Below are 11,280 nucleotides of genomic sequence, written 5' to 3' on the forward strand. Positions count from 1 at the left end.
ACCCCCAGTGTCTCCTGGCTCCACCCCCGAAGTCCCCAGGTATTTCTTGAATTGGACCAAGCAATCTTACTCCACCGGCTGTTGCGTAGCTGCCTGCGATGGTGTGATGTGTCCGCCCCTGAATCTCCAGGAATTTCGAAGCCCAATGTTGTGGACCGAAGTCGCCAAACACAGACAAACAAAGCGTCTGAACGCAACAAGGAGAACTGAGGCTTTATTTGGCGACGGATCTTTTGACGACCCACAACGGGGCCTTGCCGTACCTGAAGCCGTCGTGGCCCGGGGCGCGAAGGGTGGGCTTCGTTGCTGCCAGGCAAGTCAGGGTCAGTGGCTCCCACGGTTCGGTCTTTCTAGGGGCCCAGCCTTCAATGCCGGGGAGGGGTTCTCTTCTCTTCGACTCTGGAAGCAAAGAGGGGAAAGGGGGACATAGCGACACCTAGTGGCAGAACATGGCATTAGGGCGAGACCGGCTTCCATCTGTGGCTCGCGAAGCATGAGAAGCCAGCCTCCAGAACCGTTCGCAGCGTTCCTAATGGGGGTTGCTGCTTAGATCTATTCGTGTTTCGGACAACAGGTTTAAGATCTTACTGAGGATCTCATCGCACAAAACCGGAGCAGAATTCCTGGCAGAATAACTTTGGAGGAATCAGTGCTTGGCTACTCTCTAGAGAAAGGTGGCCGAATTGGCTCGGGAGCCGCATGTGACTCTTTCACACACACTGTGTGGACTCCCACTTTTGTTCTACGCATATTGTGTGACTCGAAGCCCCCGCCACCCTGTTGGCCGGACTGAAGAAGGCATTTGTCTCTTTCAATCACTTCTCCAAGCCAAGCCAGCGGGCAGCTTGAAGAATGCACTTAAAGTTGCTTTCTTTTCACTTCCCCCTCCCCCCCATCTATTTGCCCGGCACGGTTACTGGACAACTATAGGAGATTCGATTGGCTCTGCAGATTTTGCTCATCTGGGAAAACCGAGTTTGATTCCCCACTCCTCCACTTGCAGCTGCTGGCATGGCCTTGGGTTAGCCAGAGCTCTTGTAGGAGTTGTCCTTGAAAGGGCAGCTTCTGGGAGAGCTCTCTCAGCCCTACCCACCTCACAGGGTGTCTGTAGTGGGGGGAGGAAGATACAGGAGATTGTGAGCCGCTCTGAGTCTCTGATTCAGAGAGAAGGGCGGGGTATACATCTGCAACTCTTCTTCTTCTTAGGTAGTTGCTGAATGCTTGGCCTTGGTTACAATACACTGGGATGCTCAGCCTTTTTGAGTTTGTGGATACCATGGATCTCTGCCACAGGGTGGTGGGCACAACTACAAAATGTCTGCCACAGGCAACGAATCCAACCACAAAATGGCTTCCATGTGAGGTGGAGCTAGGGCGGCCAATGTCAAGTCTGAATATAACTCTGGTTCAACCAGAGAGCATACTGGGTAGAACCAAATGCTGCTAGTGCCTCTCTGCTGTTCCCCCCTCCCTTTCTTAGAAACTCTCCCTGCTTTCAAATGGTGATGTGTGAAAAGTAGGCTTCCCAACCCTCCCGCCCTGGCAGGGGACCCCAGGATTTCCAGCCTCTTCCCCCGCTCCCCAAAAAAACGGAAGCGGGGGGAGGGGGGAAACGGCGCCAAGGAGCATGGCGAGCCGCCCCATCCTGGAGTGGGCGACGCCGCCGCGCCGCTGCCGCCCCCTCCCCGCCCACCGCAGCTGCTCCTCCAAGATGGGCCCAGGCTGAGCCCATCTCAGAGGAGCAGCCACGGCGAGCGGAGAAGAGGCGGCAGCTGCGCAGCGACATCGCCCGCCCCGCCTCCGAGGCAAAACCAGAGAACGGGAGGGCGGAGACAGGCCAGGAGCATGGCGAGCCGCGAATCCGGGTCCTTCTAGGGACTCGCGGCTCCCCATGCCCCCGGCCCACCTCCCCCCCCCTCCGATTCCACCGCAGCTGCTCCTCCGAGATGGGCCCAGCCTGAGCCCATCTCGGAGGAGCAGCCACGGCGAGCGGAGAAGAGGCGGCAGCTGCGCAGCGGCGTCGCCCGCTCCGAGACGGGGCGGCTCGCCATGCTCCCCGGCGCCGTTTCCCCCCTCCCCCCTAGTTCCACCCCAGTGTCTCCTGGCTCCACCCCCAAAGTCTCCTGGCTCCACCCCCAAAGTCCCCAGATATTTCTGGAGTTGGACTTGGCAACCCTAGTGAAAAGTCTTATCTGAACCTTCTCAGCCCAGACCCGGGGGAGTCCTAGAAGCCTGGTCAAACATCAAGGCCGCTATACCTAATCAACATGAGAATGTACTGGTAACATCTATGTGTGAATGTCCCCTGCACAATTTCCCTGCCCATAGGAATGCTTTTGAAGTACTCTTTATATGCAATGTATTTACTGTATGGTTTCAGTCTCTTCAAGCTAGGGTTGCCAAGTCCAATTTAAGAAATATCTGGGGACTCTGGGGGTGGAGCCAGGAGACTTTGGGGGTGGAGCCAGGAGACATTGGGGGCGGAGCCAAGAGCAAGGGTGTGACAAGCATAATTGAACTTCAAGGGAGTTCTGGCCATCACATTTAAAGAAGGCATTTTTAAATGCCTTCCTTCCATAGGAAATAATGAAGGATAGGGGCACCTTCTTTTGGGGCTCACAGAATTGGACCCCCTGGTCCAATCTTTTGAAACTTGAGAGGTATTTTGGGGAGAGGCACTAGATGCTATACGAAAAATTTGGTGCCTCTATCTCAAAAAACAGCCCCCCCAGAGACCCGATACCCACGGCTCAATTCCCCATCATTCCCTATGGAATCGTTCATGGAGGTGCATGATGGCTGTGGGGGCGGGGCTTCCCCGCCGGCCAGCTGGCTGGGGGAGGAAGGAAGCCTGTAAAACCGGGGGATCCCCCTCTGGGACCTGGGGATTGGGAAGCCTACTTCAAGCGTTGGCTTGGGCCGCAAGCATCCAGTACCGATAAACTAGTTTCTTTGTATCTACATCGACTCCTTATTGAATCTGGGGCTGCTGATGACATATTTAAAACAATTGACGGATTCTTGCTGGGGGAAGGGGATCCCCCGACCGGGAGGCAGGGAGCAGGCTTCCGGGGCAATCCCCGCCCCCCCAAAAGCCCCGTCACTGTGCGCCGTCCATGGCATGATGACGTCACCCGGAAGTGACATAATTGTGCAGGAATGTCTTGCTGGGGACGCTCTAGGACTTGTGGTCCCATAGAGTTGTATTGTTAATCCTCGAGCGTCCTTGCCAAAACGCTCTAGGGCTCACGGTAAAACTCTATGGCACCGTAGAGTTTTCTTGTGAGTCCTAGAGTGTCCCCGGTACAATGTCCCCGGTACGATGACGTCACTTCCAGGTGACGTCATCGCACTATGCGCAGTTTGCGCGCCTGATAGAACCGTCCCCCGCCACAGTGGCGGAGGGACTTGGCAACTGTAGGCGGAGCCAACCGCATACTCAGGGTAAGTTCAGAGAAGTGGAAAAGAAGCGAGAGAGAATAAAATGAACACTCTGCCGGCAGTTGCCTCCAAAGCAGCTTGATTTTGAAACGCACTGCCAATTCAGATCTCCCATGGCCGATCAGAAACTGTGCTAGGCAGGAGCCCCACACGACTCCACCCATTTTTTGAAAACACTCGGGAGGGGCGGGGCTAGGTAAGGTGTTGGCAGATCCCCATGCGCCCTTGGGCATCATGCTGGCAACCCCGACCGTATGGCCAGATCCTTTTTGTAGCAGGAATGCCTTTGCATATTAGGCCATGCCCCGTGGCGCAGAGTGGTAAAGCTGCAGTACTGCAGTCAGAGCCCTCTGCTCACGACCTGAGTTCGATCCCGGCAGAAGCTGGGTTCAGGTAGCCGCCTCGAGGTTGACTCAGCCTTCCATCCTTCCGAGGTCGGTCAAAGGAGTCCCCAGCTTGCTGGGGGGAAAGTGTAGATGACGGAGGAAGGCGAGGGCAAACCACCTCGTAAAAAGCCTGCCGTGAAAACGTTGTGAAAGCAACGTCACCCCAGAGTCGGAAACGACCGGTGCTTGCACAGGGGACCTTTCCTTTCCTTTCCCTGATGTAGCCCATCCTCCTGGAGCTTACAGTAGGCCCTGTACTGAAAGCCCTGTAAGCTCCAGGAGGATTGGCTACATCAGAGGGGTGTAGCCTAATATGCAAAGAACAGGACCTACTGTAAGCTCCAGGAGGATTGGCTACATCAGAGGGGTGTGGCCTAATATGCAAAGAACAGGGCCTACTGTAAGCTCCAGGATTGGCTACATCAGGGGTGTGTGGCCTAATATGCAAAGAACAGGGCCTACTGTAAGCTCCAGGAGGATTGGCTACATCAGAGGGGTGTGGCCTAATATGCAAAGAACAGGGCCTACTGTAAGCTCCAGGATTGGCTACATCAGGGGTGTGTGGCCTAATATGCAAAGAACAGGGCCTACTGTAAACTCCAGGGGGATTGGCTGCATCAGGGGTGTGTGGCCTAATATGCAAAGAACAGGGCCTACTGTAAACTCCAGGGGGATTGGCTGCATCAGGGGTGTGTGGCCTAATATGCAAAGAACAGGGCCTACTGTAAACTCCAGGGGGATTGGCTGCATCAGGGGTGTGTGGCCTAATATGCAAAGAACAGGGCCTACTGTAAACTCCAGGGGGATTGGCTACATCAGAGGGGTGTGGTCTAATATGCAAAGAACAGGGCCTACTGTAAGCTCCAGGAGGACTGGCTACAGCAGAGGGGTGTGGCCTAATATGCAAAGAAGTTCCTGCTACAAAAAAAAGCCCTGTGTACGGCATTCCCTCCGACTTTAATAACCAAGAATCGCCTTTTCCTCCAAGGAGCCATCGAGAACGTCTTACCTAGTCTAGGCAACCAACAAGTCTGCAACTGGGGATACATCCGCAGTAACCGCCGCTCGGCGTACACTTTCGAAAACTTGCCTTCGCTCTTGAAATCTTTGGCGGTGGCGAACCTGCTCGGCGGGACAGAGTGCGTTTATTCAGGCGGAAGGTCAAACCCAGGGCACAGCTGATGGCCAAGCAAGATACAAAGTCTGTGTGTTCAGAATCAGGTGTCTGCGTCACATATAAAGTGTGTGTGTGTGGGGAGGGGTGTCTAAGGTTAACAGCCAAAGCCGCTGCAGGATTGTGGATTTCCAGCCTCCCTCCCGTCTGGCTAAAGCCTTTCAAGCACTTTTCCAGGGTTGGCAAATCAGGAAAGGCTGAACTGGGTTTGATTCCCCACTCCTCCACTTGCAGCTGCTGGAATGGCCTTGGGTCAGCCATAGCTCTCTTATCTGGGAGAACCGGGTTTGATTCCCCACTCCTCCACTTGCAGCTGCTGGAATGGCCTTGGGTCAGCCATAGCTCTCTTATCTGGGAGAACCGGGTTTGATTCCCCACTCCTCCACTTGCAGCTGCTGGAATGGCCTTAGGTCAGCCAGAGCTCTCTTATCTGGGAGAACCGGGTTTGATTCTCCACTCCTCCACTTGCAGCTGCTGGAATGGCCTTGGGTCAGCCAGAGCTCTCTTATCTGGGAGAACCGGGTTTGATTCCCCACTCCTCCACTTGCAGCTGCTGGAATGGCCTTAGGTCAGCCAGAGCTCTCTTATCTGGGAGAACCGGGTTTGATTCCCCACTCCTCCACTTGCAGCTGCTGGAATGGCCTTGGGTCAGCCAGAGCTCTCTTATCTGGGAGAACCGGGTTGGATTCCCCACTCCTCCACTTGCACCTGCTGGAATGTCCTTGGGTCAGCCAGAGCTCTCTTATCTGGGAGAACCGGGTTTGATTCCCCACTCCTCCACTTGCACCTGCTGGAATGTCCTTGGGTCAGCCAGAGCTCTCTTATCTGGGAGAACCGGGTTTGATTCCCCACTCCTCCACTTGCACCTGCTGGAATGTCCTTGGGTCAGCCAGAGCTCTCTTATCTGGGAGAACCGGGTTTGATTCCCCACTCCGCCACTTGCAGCTGCTGCAATGTCCTTGGGTCAGCCAGAGCTCTCTTATCTGGGAGAACCGGGTTGGATTCCCCACTCCTCCACTTGCAGCTGCTGGAATGGCCTTGGGTCAGCCAGAGCTCTCTTATCTGGGAGAACCGGGTTGGATTCCCCCCTTCTCCACTTGCACCTGCTGGAATGGCCTTGGGTCAGCCAGAGCTCTCTTATCTGGGAGAACCGGGTTGGATTCCCCACTCCTCCACTTGCAGCTGCTGGAATGGCCTTGGGTCAGCCAGAGCTCTCTTATCTGGGAGAACCGGGTTGGATTCCCCACTACTCCACTTGCAGCTGCTGGAATGGCCTTGGGTCAGCCAGAGCTCTCTTATCTGGGAGAACCGGGTTGGATTCCCCACTACTCCACTTGCACCTGCTGGAATGGCCTTGGGTCAGCCAGAGCTCTCTTATCTGGGAGAACCGGGTTGGATTCCCCCCTTCTCCACTTGCACCTGCTGGAATGGCCTTGGGTCAGCCAGAGCTCTCTTATCTGGGAGAACCGGGTTGGATTCCCCACTACTCCACTTGCAGCTGCTGGAATGGCCTTGGGTCAGCCAGAGCTCTCTTATCTGGCAGAACCGGGTTGGATTCCCCACTTCTACACTTGCAGCTGCTGGAATGGCCTTGGGTCAGCCAGAGCTCTCTTATCTGGCAGAACTGGGTTGGATTCCAGCAGCTGCTGGAATGGCCTCTCCATGCCCCCCCCCCCCAGGGCTTTTTTTGTAGCAGGAACTCCTTTGCCTATTAGGCCACTCACCCCTGATGCAGCCAATCCTCCTGGAGCTTACAGCAGGCCCTGTATGAAGAGCCCTGTAAGGAATTCTAGTAGGACCTCCTTTGCATATTAGGCCACACCTCCCTGATGCAGCCAATCCTCCTGGAGCTTACGGCAGGCCCTATATTAAGAGCCAAGTAAGCTCTTGCAGGATTGGCTACATCAGGGGTGTGCGGCCTAATATACAAAGGAGTTCCTGCTAGAAAAAAGCCCAGCCCCGTCCCCCAATTCCAGGAATTACCCAACCCAAATTTGGTAATGCTGTTTATACCCCACCTTTCTACCCAGTGGAGACCCAAAGTTGCTCCTATCAGGCCCCCGAGCAACTGGCTGTCATCTGCTTCCTTCTCCCTCTCTCTTCCTTCTCCCTCTCAGCTTGCTTTGCAAGGCTCTCTCAATTACACAGCAGAGCTACTGAGCCAAGCCTCTCTTCCTTCTATTGGCTGAGGCTCCTCCCCCTCCTGGTCCCCTGGGGAAGGAAGGAAAGAGCCAGAGCTTCCTTTTTCCATTTTCCTGGATCCCATTGGAGAAATACAAAGAAAGCACCTTTAAGACCAACAAAGGCGAATGTTTTAAGCATGTTTTAGGTAGTGTTTTTTAAAAAAAACATCGACTGCGGGCTAACGTGATAGAGGTTTACAAGATTATGCCTGGGATGGAGAAAGCAGAGAAAGAAGTCCTTTTCTCCCTTTCTCACAATACAAGAACTCGTGGGCATTCGATGAAATTGCTGAGCAGACAGGTTAGAACGGAGAAAAGGAAGGACTTCTTCACCCAAAGGGTGATTAACATGCGGAATTCACTGCCACAGGAGGTGGTGGCTGCTGCAAGTATAGCCAGCTTCAAGAGGGAATTGGATAAAAATATGGGGCAGAGGTCCATCAGTGGCTATTAGCCACAGTATATATACTGTATATTGGCCACTATGTGACACAGAGTGTTGGACTGGGTGGATCATTGGCCTGATCCAAAATGGCTTCTCTTATGTTCTTCTGTGACACAGAGTGTTGGACTGGATGGGCCACTGGCCTGATCCAGCATGGCTTCTCTTATGTTCTTCTGTGACACAGAGTGTTGGACTGGATGGGCCATTGGCCTGATCCAAAATGGCTTCTCTTATGTTCTTATGTGACACAGAGTGTTGGGCTGGATGGGCCACTGGCCTGATGCAACATGGCTTCTCTTATGTGGCACAGAGTGCTGGACTGGATGGGCCATTGGCCTGATGCAACATGGCTTCTCTTATGTTCTTATGTGACACAGAGTGTTGGACTGGATGGGCCATTGGCCTGATCCAGCATGGCTTCTCTTATGTTCTTATGTGACACAGAGTGTTGGACTGGAGGGGCCACTGGCCTGATCCAACATGGCTTCTCTTATGTTCTTATGTGACACAGAGTGTTGGACTGGGTGGACCATTGGCCTGATCCAAAATGGCTTCTCTTATGTTCTTATGTGACACAGAGTGTTGGACTGGATGGGCCATTGGCCTGATCCAGCATGGCTTCTCTTATGTTCTTCTGTGACACAGAGTGTTGGACTGGATGGGCCATTGGCCTGATCCAGCATGGCTTCTATTATGTTCTTCTGTGACACAGAGTGTTGGACTGGGTGGACCATTGGTCTGATCCAAAATGGCTTCTCTTATGTTCTTCTGTGACACAGAGTGTTGGACTGGATGGGCCACTGGCCTGATCCAGCATGGCTTCTCTTATGTTCTTCTGTGACACAGAGTGTTGGACTGGATGGGCCATTGGCCTGATCCACCATGGCTTCTCTTATGTTCTTATGTGACACAGAGTGTTGGGCTGGATGGGCCATTGGCCTGATGCAACATGGCTTCTCTTATGTTCTTCTGTGACACAGAGTGTTGGACTGGAGGGGCCATTGGCCTGATCCAACATGGCTTCTCTTATGTTCTTTTGTGACACAGAGTGCTGGACTGGATGGGCCACTGGCCTGATCCAGCATGGCTTCTCTTATGTTCTTCTGTGACACAGAGTGTTGGACTGGATGGGCCATTGGCCTGATCCACCATGGCTTCTCTTATGTTCTTATGTGACACAGAGTGTTGGGCTGGATGGGCCATTGGCCTGATGCAACATGGCTTCTCTTATGTTCTTCTGTGACACAGAGTGTTGGACTGGAGGGGCCATTGGCCTGATCCAACATGGCTTCTCTTATGTTCTTTTGTGACACAGTGTGCTGGACTGGATGAGCCAGTGGCGTGATCCAACATGGCTTCTTTTATGTTCTTATGTGACACAGAGTGTTGGGCTGGATGGGCCACTGGCCTGATGCAACATGGCTTCTCTTATGTTCTTATGTGACACAGAGTGTTGGGCTGGATGGGCCACTGGCCTGATCCAACATGGCTTCTCTTATGTTCTTATGTGACACAGAGTGTTGGGCTGGATGGGCCATTGGCCTGATGCAACATGGCTTCTCTTATGTTCTTATGTGACACAGAGTGCTGGACTGGATGGGCCATTGGCCTGATGCAACATGGCTTCTCTTATGTTCTTATGTGACACAGAGTGTTGGGCTGGATGGGCCACTGGCCTGATGCAACATGGCTTCTCTTATGTTTTTATGTGACACAGAGTGCTGGACTGGATGGGCCATTGGCCTGATGCAACATGGCTTCTCTTATGTTCTTATGTGACACAGAGTGTTGGGCTGGATGGGCCACTGGCCTGATGCAACATGGCTTCTCTTATGTTCTTATGTGACACAGAGTGTTGGGCTGGATGGGCCACTGGCCTGATGCAACATGGCTTCTCTTATGTTCTTATGTGACACAGAGTGTTGGGCTGGATGGGCCACTGGCCTGATGCAACATGGCTTCTCTTATATTCTTATGTGACACAGAGTGCTGGACTGGATGGGCCATTGGCCTGATGCAACATGGCTTCTCTTATATTCTTATGTGACACAGAGTGCTGGACTGGATGGGCCATTGGCCTGATGCAACATGGCTTCTCTTATGTTCTTATGTGACACAGAGTGTTGGGCTGGATGGGCCACTGGCCTGATGCAACATGGCTTTTCTTATGTTCTTATCTTTAATTGTGTTTGTCTGTGTCCTTTCTAAAGTTTCTCTTTCTGCTTCCTAATCTTAATATAGGTGCACACATGGCCTAGCCTGACCTGGCCCGGCCTGACAAGGGCTTATTTATGTCAGGTCAGGCCCTCATAACAAATAAGTTCGGCTGGGGTGGAATTCTAGCAGGATCTCCTTGGCCTATTAGGCCACACCCCCTGATTCAAGCAATCCTCCAAGAGCTTATGAAAAAAGAGCCTTGTAAGCTCTTGGGGGAATGGCTATCTCCAGGGGGTGTGGCCTAATAGGCAAAGGAGATCCTGCTAGAATTCTACCTGAGTTCGACACTCCTGCTCTAACCACTACACCTTCTTGGCTCTCTTTCACCATAATTATCTAGCTTTTACCACCACCACCCTTAAGTAAATAAAAATAGCGACTATACCTGTACGGCAAAGGTTTCCCGGGCCTTCTCAGGTCTGCACTGACCAGCTGCTGCTGTGTCTCTTTCAGGGGGGGTAAACTGTACGGCTTCGGACTCCCCGTCGTCTATGGGGAAGACGGGACAGGAAAGGAAATGTGTGAAGGGAAGTTCTCCCATCCAACCTTGTCCGCAGAAGATGGATGGCATTGTCAGGGGTGGGCTAGACTAACCCGGAACCTTCCGGTCTCCACATGGGCGACCTTCTTAGTGTGGTTTGTGAGCCGTTGAAGGGCCCAGAGCAGCCAGAAGCAATGTGACAAGCACAAATGAACTCCAAAGGGAGCTCAGCCATCACATTTAAAGGGACCACACTCCTTTTAAATGCCTTCCCTCCATTGGAAATAATGGAGGATAGGGGCACCTTCTTTTGGAGCTCGTAGAATAGGATCCCTTGGTCCAACCTTTTTGAAACTTGGTGGGGGTTTTTTTGAGGAGAGGAACTAGATGCTATGCTGAAAACTTGGTGCGTCTACCTTAAAAAACAGGGGGGCCCCCCAGAGCCCAAGATACCCACATATTGATTCTCCATTATACCCTATGACACGAGTGGCCAAACTGTGGCTCAGGAGTCACATGTGGCTCTTTCACTCATATTGTGTGGGTCTTGAAGCCCCCCACCCCACCCCACTGGCTGGCTTGGAGAAGGCATTGGTCTCTTTAAATCTCTTCTCTAAGCTAAGCCAACCAGCAACTTGGAAAATGCATTTAAAGTTGCTTTCTTTCTACCTCCCCTTTTATCTTCTCTCACGGCATCTATTTGCCTTCCTTCGATGTTCACATCTTGCAGCTCTCAAACTTCTAACATTTATCCAATGTGGTTCTTACGTTAAACGAGTTTGGTCACCCCAGCTCTATGGGAACCAGCCTCCATAGGGTATAATGGAGTGCTCAGAGGACATTTCCCCCTCCCCGGTTTTCTGATAAACCTGAAGTGGGAAGGCAGGGCCTCCATACCGGGGGATCCCCTGCCTCCACCTGGGGTTTGGTTAAGGTATTACAACGGGAGAATC

The 11,280-nt window shown here is 52.8% G+C and overlaps 1 protein-coding gene across 1 annotated transcript in view; it reads right to left on the bottom strand.

Moving 5' to 3' along the window:
* Positions 1–214: 214 nt before the first annotated feature.
* Positions 215–11,280, bottom strand: part of TSGA13 (testis specific 13) — a 34,052-nt gene continuing 22,986 nt past the window's right edge. Inside the window, exons 4-6 of the mRNA XM_060244461.1 lie at positions 10,232–10,335; positions 4,837–4,949; positions 215–399 (exon numbers count right to left, since the gene is read on the bottom strand). Of these exons, the coding sequence (XP_060100444.1) occupies positions 215–399; positions 4,837–4,949; positions 10,232–10,335 (402 nt within the window). The remainder of the gene's footprint in view (positions 400–4,836; positions 4,950–10,231; positions 10,336–11,280) is intronic.

The sequence above is a fragment of the Heteronotia binoei genome, chromosome 8, assembly GCF_032191835.1.
Source record: "Heteronotia binoei isolate CCM8104 ecotype False Entrance Well chromosome 8, APGP_CSIRO_Hbin_v1, whole genome shotgun sequence".
Taxonomy (NCBI): domain Eukaryota; kingdom Metazoa; phylum Chordata; class Lepidosauria; order Squamata; family Gekkonidae; genus Heteronotia; species Heteronotia binoei.